This window comes from Chiloscyllium plagiosum, unplaced genomic scaffold (assembly GCF_037043375.1).
Source record: "Chiloscyllium plagiosum isolate Xiang-an unplaced genomic scaffold, Cpla_swu_hap1 HiC_scaffold_21, whole genome shotgun sequence".
In the NCBI taxonomy this organism is placed as follows: Eukaryota; Metazoa; Chordata; class Chondrichthyes; order Orectolobiformes; family Hemiscylliidae; genus Chiloscyllium; species Chiloscyllium plagiosum.
Genome location: NW_028270159.1, coordinates 34411659 through 34427000, shown reverse-complemented (window position 1 = coordinate 34427000; position 15342 = coordinate 34411659). Strand labels below are relative to the sequence as shown.

The following is a 15342-nucleotide window of genomic DNA, read 5'->3' as shown; positions in this document are numbered from 1 at the left end:
TTGAGGGAGTGAGACACTCATGGATTAGTTATGAGTTGATCGGAGAGCTTGAACAACTTTTCATTCCCAGGCTTATGACACTGCCATGTATTTAAATGCAGTATTTAGGAATGAACTTTGCAGTCAGCAGTGAAGCAATAGATTTCACTACGACCTTGAAGAAAGCTGACCAAAAGGTCTAGTGGTCTCCATGGCATAGAATACCACTCATCCAATAACACCTTAAATTTAACATCAAGTGAAGCAAATCTATGTAATCCAAATTATGCAAGCAACCAATCGTAGTAAAGTAGTCTCGTCAACAGCAAACCAGGAACCGATTTGCACAATTTTGAATTTAAATTTTCTGGTGGTGAAACAAGTTATTAAGATTGGTTTAAGATGATCATGAACAATTTTTAAAAGATATGGCGTAAAAATGGTAGAACCATTGGCAGGTCTAAATCCTGTTTGATCAAGTTGTGGGTTCTGCTGTGGATCTCCAACTGAGCCGGATCATTAAGATCCTGCCTGTGGATTGCTCGGCCAATTCAGCAAGTTATGTGAATGATCACAACGCAGCACCATGAGAACAGAAATCATGAACCTTTGGGAAGCACCTTTTGACGTTGAATAGGTTCACTGTCAATATGTGAAGTTGCGCTGGAACTGAGAAAAACAGCTCAACAAAGTGGCCTGTCAATACGAATAAGTCTTTGTAGTTTTGTCTCCAGAATGAATTTGAACAAAGATGAGCTACTTTTAATGTCGGTTTCCAGGTTAGGAAAAAACAAGAGCTGAGTTAATAAGTGGTGAAAAGATGCTAATGAGGTATCTTTCATGATGTTTCCCCATAGACTGTGAATAAACAGTATTCGTGTCATCAGTGTGCTCTGTGGATTGGCTACTTTTCTGCCAGCTTGTCACTGTTACCAGTAGGTTCATTGGGTTATTGCTCTCTCCTATCAGAGGACACACTAACTGCTGATAAATTATTCATGTTCTTAACTCATATTTAAATATTTTTGGATACAATTACATATGATTCTGGATTCTTCTTTCTGCAAGAAAGGGAAAACAAACTGGGAAAAGAATGGAATTGGTTAACACAAGATTTGCTTTGCTTTATCTTCTTTCCTCTCCTTTAAATCTTCACATGACAGAAATCCAGCATCCTGCTGTTTGCATGCTGTACACTTAAGGTCTCCATATCTGTGGAGCATCGGACTAATGTAACAAAGAAGATTGGTCACTGAGATTCCTGTAGACAATGAGTTAGATTTTCTGAGCAGTGGTAATTAGACTCAGATTGACATTCTGATCCTCCATTGTTATGTTAAGAAAGAGTTCTGCATTTGTGACAGGAGATTCTAATCAGGGCCCTTTCTGAAAAGCAGAGCAGGTTTTTCACAGTGCAGGATAGTCAGGTGAAGGCAAATCATGCTGCCTTTCTCACAGCAATCAGTTGATGTATCCTGTGATTTAAGTGTGCAGCGTCAGAGGCAGGCACTTTGACAGCTCCTGTGAAACAAGTAAACTAAATGTGAGGTTAGAGTGCCAAGAAGGTAGGGTGCCAGGGAGCCAGGTGGGTAGGAGACCAGTAAGTGATGGAGTGTTTATGGTGGGAAGGGATGGGTGAGAGCCAGTGGTTCTGGCTAGGTGGTTGGGGCGGTGGTGGGGAAAGCAGTTCTATGGCAGGTACCAAGGACTTGTGCCTCACAACACACTTCACATTCAACAACCAAATATATGAACAAATCAACGGCACACCCATGGGCTCACCCATCTCTGGACTCATAGCAGAAGCGGTAATGCAAAGATTAGAACAAACAGTCTTACCACAAATGCAACCCAAACTCTGGGTCAGATATGTAGATGATACCTTTGTAATCATTAAGAACACAGAAATAAAGAACACACACTGGATCATCAATGCCACACTCACAGGAATCCGATTCACTAGAGAGGAAGAAAAGGACAACCAACTCCCATTCCTAGACAGATAACGGAGAATTCACCACAAAGATATACAGGAAAGCCACACACACAGACCAAGTCCTAAACTATGAAAGCAACCACCTCAACACACACAAAAGAAGTTGCATCAAGACACTATTCAAAAGGGCCACAACACACTGCAGCACACCAGAACTGCAAAAAGTGGAAGAGGAACACCTGTACAAGGTATTCGCCAAAAACAGATACTCCCGCAATTTCATCAACAAATGCCTAAGGGAAAGACAACGGAACGAGGACATGCCATATTCCAAAGGACTAGCCACACTACCATACATCAAGAGCATTTCCGAACTGACAGCCAGACTACTGCGACCACTAGGACTCACAACAGCACACAAACCAACAGCCACTCTCAGACAACAACTCACCAGGACAAAGGACCCAATACCCAGCATGAACAAAACCAATGTAGTGTACAAAATCCCTTGCAAGGACTGTACAAAACACTACACAGGACAAACAGGAAGACAGATAACGATCCGCATCCAAGAACACCAACTAGCCACAAAACGACATGACCAGCTATCCTTAGTAGCCACACACGCAGATGACAAGCAACATGAATTCGACTGGGACAACACTACTATTATAGGACAAGCCAAACAGAGAACAGCCAGGGAATTCCTAGAGGCATGGCATTCATCCACAGATTCAATCAATAAGCACATCGACCTGGACCCAATATACCGGCCACTGCAGCGGACAGCTGGAACTGACAACCGGAAGCGGCAGATTCAAACCACTACAAATGCCGGAGGAAAGATCACAGAAGTGCTTCACAGGAGGCTCCCAAGCACTGAGGATGTCACCTAGACAGGGGACGAAACGTCTGCAACACGAATTCCCAGCTCGGTGAACAGAACCACAACAACGAGCACCCGAGCAACAAATCTTCTCCCAAACTTTGAGGTACCAAGGACTTGAGTTGGGTCCTCAGAAGGAAAGGTGTGTCAGGTCTTATGACAATGTCTTAGGTCCTGGGGGAAGACGGTGAGTGTCAGGTCTGGAGGGGGGGGGGGGGAGAAGGGTCTGTATGTGGGGCTTATGTCCATTTCTGCAATGGATAAGGAGGGGGACCAGGGGACGGGGTGGGGGTTGTCTGGTCCTATGTGGAGAGATGTGGTGTTGGGTCAAAGAGGGGCGAGGGATACAGCACGTGGGAGATGTAAGGGATCTGAGGAAGATGTTCTTGAAGGTGTGTGAGCTAAGTTATAGTTCAGTTAAATAGTTACTGCATAGTTTAATGCTTTCTAACTGCAGCGGAACCCTTCAAATTCTCCAAGTTAAATGGATATCTTTGGAGGGTTCCAAGCACAGGGAAATTGCTGACAGGATCTTTCATTTCCTGTGTAATTCCCTACAGTCTGCTATAATGGAGATTCTGTAAAGCTCCTGTGCAGAATGCCCATTTTAATAATATACAAACAACATCAATTGAAAAATCAAGATGTGATGTTGTAATTTAAAATAAAAATTGAAAGAACTGTAAATGCTGTAAATTAATTAACAGCTATTCACCCTCGTAGCTAGATAGATATGCACTATTTTGTCTGTCTTCTCTCTATTTGCGCTCTATCCCCACCTATTGGTTACTCCTTATCCCCATCTCCTGCATATAAACTGACATTTTCCCAGCCACCACCAGTTCTAAGGATGGGTCACTGGACCCGAAACGTTCTCCGATTTCTCTTCACAGATGCTGCCAGACCTGCGGAGTTTTTTCCAGCAACTTCTGTTTCCATTTCTGTAATCTAAAATGTTGGGTATTCACATTTTCTCAAAGAATCGAACAGCCCGACTTGGTACTTGCCAGATTTACCTGCTATGTGAATCCAACGCAGGTATCTGTTGAATTCCTGCTCTATCTGTTGTTGTCGCCTTAATTTTAGAAATGCACGCCTGTTCTCCACCCTTTCTCGTTCTTTAGCAAACTCCCTGCAAGATAAAAACAGATTTGTTGGTTCGTGCCTCGTGGTACAAAAATGAGTTATTGAGCAACACTTTACATTGCAAAACATTGTGTGAGTGACAATTGTTAGGCTTCAGCTGACCACCGCAAGGCTTTGAACAAATGTCTGTTGCTTTTAATGTTGGATTCAAATTTATTCAAATTCAAATCAATAAGTGGGTAAGATGCTTGAATGATGTTTCGCTAAAGACTGCAATTATGCAATTTGTCAATCGAACTGCACCAGTCACATGAATACTATGTCGGCAAAAGCAGATCAGAGGCTGGGAAGTCTGCAGTGAGTAACTCAGACTCCTCAAAACCTGTCCAACATCTCCAAAGCACAAGCCAGGATTTGGATGGAATAGTCTCTTGTCAGGAAGTCTGTAGCTTCAACAACACTCAAGATGCTCGACACCATCCAGGACAAAGTAGCCCACCTGGTTAGCATGCATTCCATCACCTTCAATGCCCAGTGTCCTCACCACTGAGTCACAGTGACAATAGTGTGTACCATTTACAAGACACACTTCAGCAACTCATGAATGTTCCTTCAAGCTCATCTTCCAACCCAACAACCATGAACATCAAGGACAAGAGTTAGAGTTAGGGACCCCATCACCTGCAAGGTCCCCTCCAAGTGATACACCATCCTAACTTGGAAATATATTGCCTTTCATTCATTGTCACAGGTCAAAGTCCTGGCACTCTCTCCCTAACAGGTGTGCATGGTTCAAGAAAGCTGCTCATCAACACCATCTCAAGAGCAATTAGGGATGAGCCAAACATGGTGACCGAGCAAGCAATGCTCACGGCCCATGATGAACAAATAAAAAAATATTGAAATTCTCACAAGGCAGGATGAATTTAAGATGTCATTTTTGTTGGTCTTTATAGCCTGATATTATTTACTCCCTCCTTGTTGTGCTGGCACCGATTATCACCACTTATCCTTTTTCAGTGAGGAAAATATCAGATCATTCTCTGCAGAGATTGCTAACAATATTGCACAGTCTTTTTCCACATACTCCTCTGTCTGGCACTTAATTGATGACAGCAAACACTTCAACAATAATCAATTGAGCTGATAGCGTAATACTTACAATGTAACACTGAATCTCCCAAGCAATCCAGCACCCTCTTTATGTGTTTTAATACAATTTTATGATGGACAGTTTTATGAATAGTTAAAATTCAGGTAACACCAAATCTTTTGCTCAAAGCAATGTTGAGTATTATTGTTCAAAATTTTGAACGTTAACTGTAACAGCGATTTCTTTTGTAAGAATTCACCTTAAATTTTTTGAAAGTTCATGAAACAAAACACTTTCAGGAGGTGCTATCTGACACAAATATGTTTCACGTACAGCTGGAAACAGAGATTGAGTTAGCATTTTGAATTCAATATGACTATTCTTGAAGTGAAAAAGTCATTGGTTTTATCGGAAAAGATGGAGCAGAGCAAGTTGAACAGAAGGGAAAGATTAGAGGGTGAGGGAGATTAGATGCCACTTGTTTCACAGATTAAAAGCAAAGCAAACAGTAATGGTTGTAGAGAAAGTAGATGGATCCAGAGTAGGTGTTAATAACAGAATATAGGTCAGGTCTGCTGAAAGCAGGACCGTAAAGACAAAACGCTGATGGGGTGGGAACTCAAAATTGAGGTCAGAGTTCAGACTTTAAGGCTGTGAAACTCAATGGTGAATCTAGAAGACTGTAAATTACTCATGAGGAAAATTAGGTGCTATTCCTCCAGCTTGTGTGGGCTTCCCTGAGATGTTGCAGCTGGTCTCGGACAGAGTATGAGGGCAAGGTGGCGCACTGAAGTGGTGGGATCATGCCCGCGGCCTAAGTGGAAATGTTCTGCAAAGCGACCACCAGTTTGGGGTTGATCTTCCTATTGTAGAGGTAACCATTATGTGGGCAGCGAACAGAAAAGCCTAGATAGAAAGCGTAGTGGGAAGAAGATAACATGGCAAGTGTCACAACTCTTATGATTGCAATGGGAAGATATTATGGGAGAGGATAAGGTGTTCAATATGATAGAGGACTGGACAAGGGTATCACACAGGAAATAATCCCTATGAATGCTGACAAGGGAGGATAAGATGTGTTTTGTGGTAGCAATATACAGTTTGAGATGAAAAGACATCAAATAATTGTTCCATTTATACAAATCACAGAGCATCCCACTGAGACAACTGAAGTATTAAGTAATCCAAGCTAAGTGGAGCTGAATTGAACAAATCAAAAGTAGTCTAATATGAAATTGATGCACCATGAATCACAGATTGATTTTGTTTCTATCAATTTAAAATATTGGAGTGATCCCTACTTGTAGAGCTTTTAGTTGAAGAATAAATGGGTGAGAAAAGGAAATATTAATCTTGTCTATATATGAACATCAGAAGGTTGCATGGCCAAAGCATAAAAACACCCAGCTCTTGAGAAAGCACTTATTATATTATAACCAAAGGCTTGCAGCATCAAGATGAAGTCTAAAAGGCCCATACATTATCTAAAAACATGCCCTACATATTCCAGCACAGTCCAAAGCTCTAACACAGTGTAAGAGTAGATCCTGCCCTGCATTAACTTCACCAGATGTGACACTGTCAAGCAGAGGGCATGAAGCAGGAGGTACCATAAGAAAGCATTCTGGTAGATACTCAGAACCTGGGAATTATGTGCATGGTATTTAAAAAAATTGATGAGCAAATCGCATATCATGATTGTCACTGGGGGTAAACGATGATCCAGTGGTATTATTGCTATAGTATTAATCCGGAGACTCAGGTAATGTTCTGGGGACTGGGTTCAAAACCCTGCCATGGCAGATGGTAGAATATGAATCCAAGAATAATCTGAAAATCAGTCTAATGATGACCAGAAAACCATTGTTGATGGTTGGGACAGAAGAAAAAACTGCTTTACTAATGACTTTTAAGGAAGGAAATCTGCCATCCTTACCTGATCTGGCTTACATATAATTCCAGACCCACAGCAATAGAATATAGAACATAAAATGTTACAGCGCAGGACAGGCCCTTTGGCCCTCAATGTTGCGCCAACCTGTGAAAATAACCTGATGCCCACCTAACCTACACTGTTCCATTATTATCCGTATGTATGTCCAATGCCCATTTAAATGACAAACCTACTACTGTTACAGGCAGGCCATTCCACATCCCTACTACTCTGAGTGAAGAAACTACCCCTAATATCTGTCCTAAATCTATCACACCTCAAATTAAAGCCAAGTCCCCTTGTATTAGCCTTCACCATAGAGGAAAAGTCTCTCACTGTCCACCCTATCTAACCGTCTGATTTTCTTACACATCTCCATTAAGTCACTTCTCAACTTTCTTCTCTCCAATGAAAACAGCCTCAGATCCCTCAGCCTTTCCTCGTAAGACCTTCCTTCAATATGAGGCAAGATCCTAGTAAATCTCCTCTGAACCCTTTCCAAAGCTTCCACATCCTTCCTATAATGTGGTTACCAGAACTGCAGGCAATACTCTAGGTGGGGCCTTACCAGTATCTTGTGCAGCTGAAGCATGACCTCATGGTTCTGAAACTCAATCCCCTTACCAATAAATGCCAACACACCACATACCTTCTTAACAATCGTATCAACCTGGGTGACAACTTTCAGGGATTTAGGGACCAGGACACCGAGATCTCTCTATTTATCTACACTGCCAAGAATTTTACCATTAGCCCAGTACTCTGCATTCCTGTTACTTCTTCCGAAGTAAACTACTTCACACTTTTCCACATTAAACTCCATTTGCCAGTTCTCAGCCCAGCTCTGCATCTTATCTATGTCCCTCTGTCACCCACAACATCCTTTGGCACTATCCACAACTCTGCTGACCTTAGTGTCATCTGCAAATTTACTAAGCCATCCTTCCATGCCCACATAAAAGTCAACCCAATGTGGTTGACTTTAAACTACCCTCTGGGCAATTAGAAATAGGCAATAAATAATTGGTACAACCAGTGCTGCCCACATCCATGTATGAATAAAAAAATGATTCATATGAATGATAGCAGAACCATTGTTGCTGGACTAACAACATATTGTTGTAAAAGCATGAGTAAGAATTCCAAGTACAACATTCTTCAAATGACTTTGCTACTGAGGTTATTGTTATATCAGGTGTATATTTGTTCTTCATTCCTTAAAAACAGCGGTGCAAAAATTGCAGGTGGCCTCACCACTGCCTGACTGGCCCACAGTTCAACAGAGCCTCCCAAAAAAAAACTACAGTCTGGGGTCTGTTGTTGGCCAGCCAGCAGAAAAACAAACCCTGATGACTCAGCTATATTCTGGCCAAGATCACATCAGAGTTAAGTGATAATGAATAATCATGAGTTTGTACCTACACTTGTTAGCAGCTAAAGTAATACATACAGACACTAAGAGAGCCCTCTTGTGGCATGGAGGTAGTAGCACAGACATAATGTCCCTACTCCCAAAATGAGAAGACCTGGGTTTAAGTCCCACCTGTGCCAGAGGTGTGTACTAACATCTCTGAACAGGTTGGTTAGAAAAATGAGTCAACTAAAAAAAATTACAAATAGAAGATGCATAGGTCTAAAATGCTGCTTCCAGAGAGGGAAAAACATTTGTAGGAGCAATGCTGTGTTTTTACAATAAATCCAATCTTGACCTTCGATTGAAGATTTGATTCCCTACAGTGTGGAAACAAGCCCTTTGGCCCAACCAACACTAACACTACGGGCAATTTAGCATGGCCAATTCACCTGACCTGCACATCCTTGGACTGTGGCAGGAAACCGGAGCACCTGGAGGAAACCCACGCAGACACGGGAAGAATGTGCAAACTCCACACAGACAGTCACCCGAGGCTGGAATCGACCCTGGTGCTGTGAGGCTGCAGGGCTAACCACTGAGCCACTGTGCCGCCCTAATAGAAATCTACTATGGAAAATATTTCAATGAAGGAAATAGGTAACAGCGTGAGGGGAGATATAAATAACAGTTAGCCAATACTGAGTGTAAACACTGAGGGAGTAAATCCCACTCCAGAATTTGGAGCACTCAAACACCTTAATACTTTAGTACAATACTCAGGAAGCGCTGGTGAGATGTTAAACCAAGGTCTTCCCTATCTTGTCAAATGAACATAAATGATCCCATGGTTCAACTGAAAGAACAGCAGGGAAGTCCTGGCTAAAATTAATCCATCAATGTCATTACAAAAGGACGAATTAAGTGGACATTTATCTAAATTTTGCTTGTGGATGATTGTTGTATCAAACTTGGCTGCTGTGCTTTGTCCACAAAACAGCACTGGCTACATTTATATATTACTTTATTGGCTTTGAAGTGATTTATATGCCATGAGTGTGTAAAAGGCTCTAGCTGTGAAACAAACTTTATCTCAGAACTGGTTGGTTAATTTACTAACTGAGTTTTTCTTTGAGGAAATGAGGCCACATCCCAGTGACTAGAAATTGCAGTCTCAAAGTTAGCTGAATATAAGCAACCTGTGTCTTCGACATTCCAAAGCCAATGATATGGAGACAACCTATCTACAAAGCCTTACAAATTACACTGAAGGTGTGCAAATAGGTGCTGACTCATACTCCATTAGCAAAATATTCCAACAAGCCCCGAGGTACTCAAGTGGATAGGAACAAATCATTCGATGTAATCTCTTGGACAATAAGACTCTGGCAATGAAAGGAATGTCCCCAGGTGTAACCTACTGATCTAAACCTGGAATCCAGTAGCCATGATCATTTTGTTGGTGAGAGAGGTTCATGTGAAAAAAACAGCTAACCCCTTGCACTTTAAGTAGGTTTTTTTTTGCAGGCAATGAGACACAAACACATGAGATCATTACAATATTTAAAAGGCATTTGGATCGATACATGAATAGGAAAGGTTTGCAGGGATATGGGCAAGGAGCAGGCAGGTGGGACTAGTTTAGTTTGGAATTATGGTTGGCATGGACTGGTTGGATCCAAGGGTCTGTTTCCATGCTGTATGACTCCATGACTGAAGAAGCAAGACCTTGAATGGTTTCCTTCTCTGTTTCTCTTTTGCCATCCACCTTGTAGGCAATGTTTCCTCTAAGCTCCGTGACTGTGTGGGAATATGGCCGCAGCAATTGGCATCGGCACACTGAAACATTACTATGGTTTTTAGAAATGTATTTTGCCCTGCCTTCTTTTTGAAGAGAGGTTTTGAGCCATAGGTGTAAAGCTGTCCCCACCAAGCCAATAAAATAGACAGCTTGTGAGGCCTTGTTTTTTTTTAAAAAGTTGTAACAATAGAAGCAGCATGAATGGATGGTGTCAGGCTCCCATAGAACCAGGGTTTTAGTTTACCTTTCAGTAGTCACTGGGGTTTTGAAGCTGATTGTGGAATCTGTTACATCTCTCCCTCTCTCTCTCTCTCTCTCTCTGTTACAGCGAAAAACTTGGATTTCTTCCTGCTGCCGCAATTGCATGTGAAATAATCTGTTTTACTGACTTTGCCTTTGCTAAGGGTGCTTATGGGATGTTACTATACTGGAACAGTTACTGTTTAGTAGCCAAGTACATTAATTCTGTTAGGTTTTCCAATAGAGTAAAGCTATACCAATACCTCTTTATTTTGTTTTTATTTATCAGGGTGTTTGTGGAGGGGGTGGATAAGAATAAAGTCTATTTTACTTAAAGCCAAGTAGTGTGACCAATCAAATTTAATTTGCAATATAGCATCTTATGTCACCTTTAAATAAGATAAAGATTAGGGTCTAGGCTAACTCCTTGATATATTTGCTGGAGGTTTGGTGATGTCCATAACAACATAAATTGTGGTTTTTGACTTCCTTTCCTGAAGTTCTTGCCACACATGAGCCTCAGGAGGCCTGTTCAGCTGGTAAGAAAATGAAAGGTAATGCTGCTTGTAAATTTGAGCCCTGTCTGTTGTTTGACTATCTATGTGCCACAGGCAGAGAGCAAGGAACCAACCTAGCAGCTGCTGTCTCCAGAAGAAAGAATAAATCAATCATCAATATCTTCATTGCCTTAATGAGCTCCAGAAGGACCACAGTGTTCTGCCTGAAGCTAACTGAGTTATCAGCATTCAAGAGCTATACACCCTTTAATTTGGTTATATCTTCCAATTTCATGCTTACTTGTTTGTTTAAACCTTGGTATTTGTATGTGCATGAAAGTTGGAGATTTTTTTATTTTACTTAGACTTAGTGAAGCACAATGAACCTCTGTAAGAAATCTTTTTGTTTGTGTCTCTTACAATTGCAACATGTAAACAGTGAAATACTCCTTGAATTAGCAAACGTTTCCTTTTTGTTTAAATGGACAATTGCAACCAAAGGAGGAGTGGAACAAGCTAGAAGCTATTCTGTCTCTCGTCACCTGATTGTAACACTTCATTCTGAATAAAACATTTTAATTCCTGCTTTTCCCTTTGTAAGACCTCACTGCCAAGACTAAACATTGTGTTTCTCTCTTATTGTTGGACAGTACAACAATCTGGTTGAGCAGATCAGCCCATCAATATTATATCATGCATCATTGATATGGTGACTTTCTCTGGGGTGATAGTCAAGAAAGAAGAAAGTGAATACTGCAGATGCTGGAGATCAGAGCCAAAAAAAGCGTAGTGCTGCAAAAGCACAGCCGGTCAGGCAGCATCCAAGGAGCAGGAGAGTTGATGTTCGAGATTCCTGATGAAGAGCTTATGCTTGAAACGTCGACTCCCCTGCTCCTTGGATACTGCCTGATCTGCTGTACTTTTCCAGCACCACATTTTTTGACTCTGATCGTCAAGAAACAAAAGTCAGCAGATTTGCACATCAGCTGTGCCTGGATTTCAGATTTCCAGTTTCTTGGACTGAGATTACAATAGCTGCTAATTGGGCCAAAAAAAAGTAATAAGACATAATTATGTCAATAAAGAAGTGATACTGTCTGAGTAGACTAGTATGTGTCCTGGTTAACACATCCTCTCTAGTTCTATCAAATCTAGAAAGCACTAAAAATGATTATAATTATGTTAAAGATATTGTATGAGTGCCTGATAATTCTATTAGACACTTGAAAGAAGAGAACACGATTAATTGATAAGTGTACCAAATGTAAATGTGTGATAGTCTGCCTTACTGGAGCAATTACTGGACATCCATATGAGTTTACTTAGTTCAGTCCCACAGCACACTGTTTAAACACTACAGCAGCAATTGTAAAAAACAGTTTGATTGCAAAGATTAATCCATATTTTCATTGCCACTAGAGAGCAATCCCATTAACAATGATGTTTAAACTCTACAAGGTATTTTTGCCTGTAACAGTGTCTGAGAAAGCAGGCATTCAAGAATGCCAAGAATCATAAAGAACAAAGGACAGCATTCACACAGCAGTCTAATTAGTCTCCTTCTGTTATTTATTTTTTATAGCCCTGCTAATTCAAATACTTTTCCAACTTTTTAAAGTTACTATTGAATCCATCTTCCACCACCTTTCAGGCAGCACATTACAGGTCATTGCTCAGTAGAACAAAAAATTCTGATTTCTTCTCTCCTTATTTTGTAAAACAGCTCACAACGGAATGAGGACACGCCATAACCCAAACCACGTTACCATACATCAAGAACATTTCTGAACTGACAGCCAGATTACTACGACCACTAGGACTCATAACAGCACACAAACCAACAGCCACTCTCAGACAACAACTCACCAGGACGAAGGACCCGATACCCAGCATGAGCAAAACCAATGTAGTGTACAAAATCCCATGCAAGGACTGCACAAAACACTACATAGGACAAACAGGAAGACAGCTAACGATCCATATCCATGAACACCAACTAGCCACAAAACGACACGACCAGCTATCCTTAGTAGCCACACACTCAGATGACAAGCAACATGAGTTCGACTGGGACAACACTACTATTATGGGACAAGCCAAACAGAGAACAGCCAGGGGATTCCTAGAGGCATGGCACTCATCCACAGATTCTATCAACAAACACATCGACCTGGACCCAATATACTGGCCACTGCAGCGGACAGCTGGAACTGACAACTGGAAGCGGCAGAGACAAACCACTATAAATGCCAGAGGGAACATCACAGGAGCACTTCACAGGAGGCTCCCAAGCACTGAGGATGTCACCTAGACAGGGGACAAAATGTCTGCAACACAAATTCCCAGCTCGGCGAACAGAACCACAACAGCTTACATCTTTGCCCTTTGGTTATCATCTTTCTTGCCTGTGGAAATAATTTATCAAAATTCCTCAAAAATACGAAAACCTCAATTTAATTTTTGCATAATTTCCACTGCTCTATCGTAAACAATTCCAGCTGTTCACATCAATCCACACAATGGAAGCTCCTCATCAGTGGTCTGCAGAGTGTTCTTTCTGTGCTCAACAAGGTGAATTGGCCATGCTAAATTGCCCGTAGTGTTGGATATAGGGGTAAATGTAGGGGTATGGGTGGGTTGCGCTTCGGCGGGTCGGTGTGGACTTGTTGGGCCGAAGGGCCTGTTTCCATACTGTAATGTAATCTAATCTAAAAAAAAAGACCTTGGTGCTCTTCCTAAAGTGTGACTACAGAACTGGATATGCCACAACAGCAGAGGCCTAAGTAGTAAGCAATACAGGTTTAACTTGAATTCTTTCCTTTTATATGATTTGGAGTGCCGGTGTTGGACTGGGGTGGTCAAAGTTAAAAAAAATCACACAATACCATGTTATAGTCCAACAGGTTTATTTAGAAGCACTAGATTTCGAGGCTCCGCCTCTTTGTCAGGTGGTGTGGAACAGGACCATAAGACACAGAATTTATAGCAAAAGGGTGACAGTGTTATGGAGCTGTAATGATATATTAACAAATTTAGATCAAATCTTTCATCTTTTAGAACGGGATATGTGTGCTCAAGGACATGCACCCAGCTCATTGACTGCACCAGGCTCCATTTCAGTGCTATTCGTTTGTTCTAATAGTATTCACTCACTCTGAGCCTACCTGGATTCTCACAGCATGCCTTGCATTGCTTTGCCTTTCTTGCACTTTGCCCTCTTCATCAGATAAACTATATTACCTGTGCCTTGTCTATACAGGCCTCAGTCAATTCAAGGGGAACACCCTTTGCACAGGGATTGGTAGCACAGTAAGTCAAATGCAGCCTTCAATATCAGTTCAGGGGCTTAGCCACAGCCAATGGTGGGCAGACTCAGCATGCTCAGCACAATAAGGATTGGCAAGTTGAATGTTAGCTTTCTGCCCTACTGTGAGCTGGTTTCCTCCTTGAATGGGTGAGAAACAGGTATTAAGGGAAATGAAAATTAGTGGTGCAGCTGTTATTTTTGTGCAGTTGGGAAGGGACCCAAAGTGAGTGATTTGGCATTCAGAGGGTGTTCAAAGTTGCTGATGAGGGGGGGGGGGGGGGGGGGAGGAGGGGGGTTGGGGGAGGTGGTTTGGAATGGGTGCGAGCAAGTGGGGACGGTTAAGCACACAACAGTGAGAGTGGCTTAACATGAGCCTTGGTATTGAACAATTCCAGCTTCTCACATCAATCCACACAATGGAAGTTCCTCATTTCCAGTGGTCTGCAGAGGACAGTAAAACGTTTTTGTGTGCTCAACAAGACCTTGGTGCCCTTCCTAAGTTGTATCATATATATCAGACATAGAACGAGTATGAGATGTCAGGGAGAAGATGGTGATATTTACTCTGGCAGAATGGAGGAGGGCATTGACCTTCTTCTTACATCGCTGTGCATTCCTTCAGATGGTTGAGATGGTGCTAACCCAGGTGGCAATCTCAGACCAAGCTGGCACAGTCTCGTGTCAGACCTACTTTGCTGAACATGGGGGAGGAGGGCATCCATATCCCCACCCCTCATGAAGCAGGCACCAATGCAACCACTTCCCCACCCCCACGCCCCCCCTCAGCACCCAGGTCTCTGCCCTCAAAATGGATTTCTGATTTCCTTAATAGAAACCAAAGAATGGCGGTATCTGGAAATTAGAAACAGAAACAGAAATTACTGGAAAGGCTCAGCAAGTCTGCCAGCATCTATGGAGAGAAATAAGAGTTAATATTTTGGGTCAAGTGACCCTTCCTCAGAACTGATGGCAATTAGGAAAATGTTGAAGACATTTAAATGTTGAATGTTGAATGCAGAAGACAGGGTGGGGGGGGGGGGGGGGGGGGGGGGGGAGTAAGGGGTAAACAATAGTTTGAGATAGAGCCCAAACAGAGAGAAGAGCAGTTGGACAGACAAAGGAGTGGATAACGGTCAGACTATGAGGCTAAATAGTTATTTCCTTAGTCTGCCATATTCAGCAAAAATATCAGCAACTGTGCAGCTCATCTCATAGAATCCATAATAGTGTGGA

At 41.9% G+C, this 15342-nt stretch overlaps 1 protein-coding gene across 7 annotated transcripts in view; it reads right to left on the bottom strand.

Moving 5' to 3' along the window:
* cacna1ba (calcium voltage-gated channel subunit alpha1 Ba) overlaps window positions 1-15342 on the bottom strand; it is a 598950-nt gene that overhangs the window by 195406 nt on the left and 388202 nt on the right. For all 7 annotated transcript variants that reach the window (XM_087998499.1, XM_087998494.1, XM_087998493.1 and 4 more), the window contains exon 8: window positions 3818-3933. In XM_087998499.1, the coding sequence (XP_087854625.1) occupies window positions 3818-3933 (116 nt within the window). The remainder of the gene's footprint in view (window positions 1-3817; window positions 3934-15342) is intronic.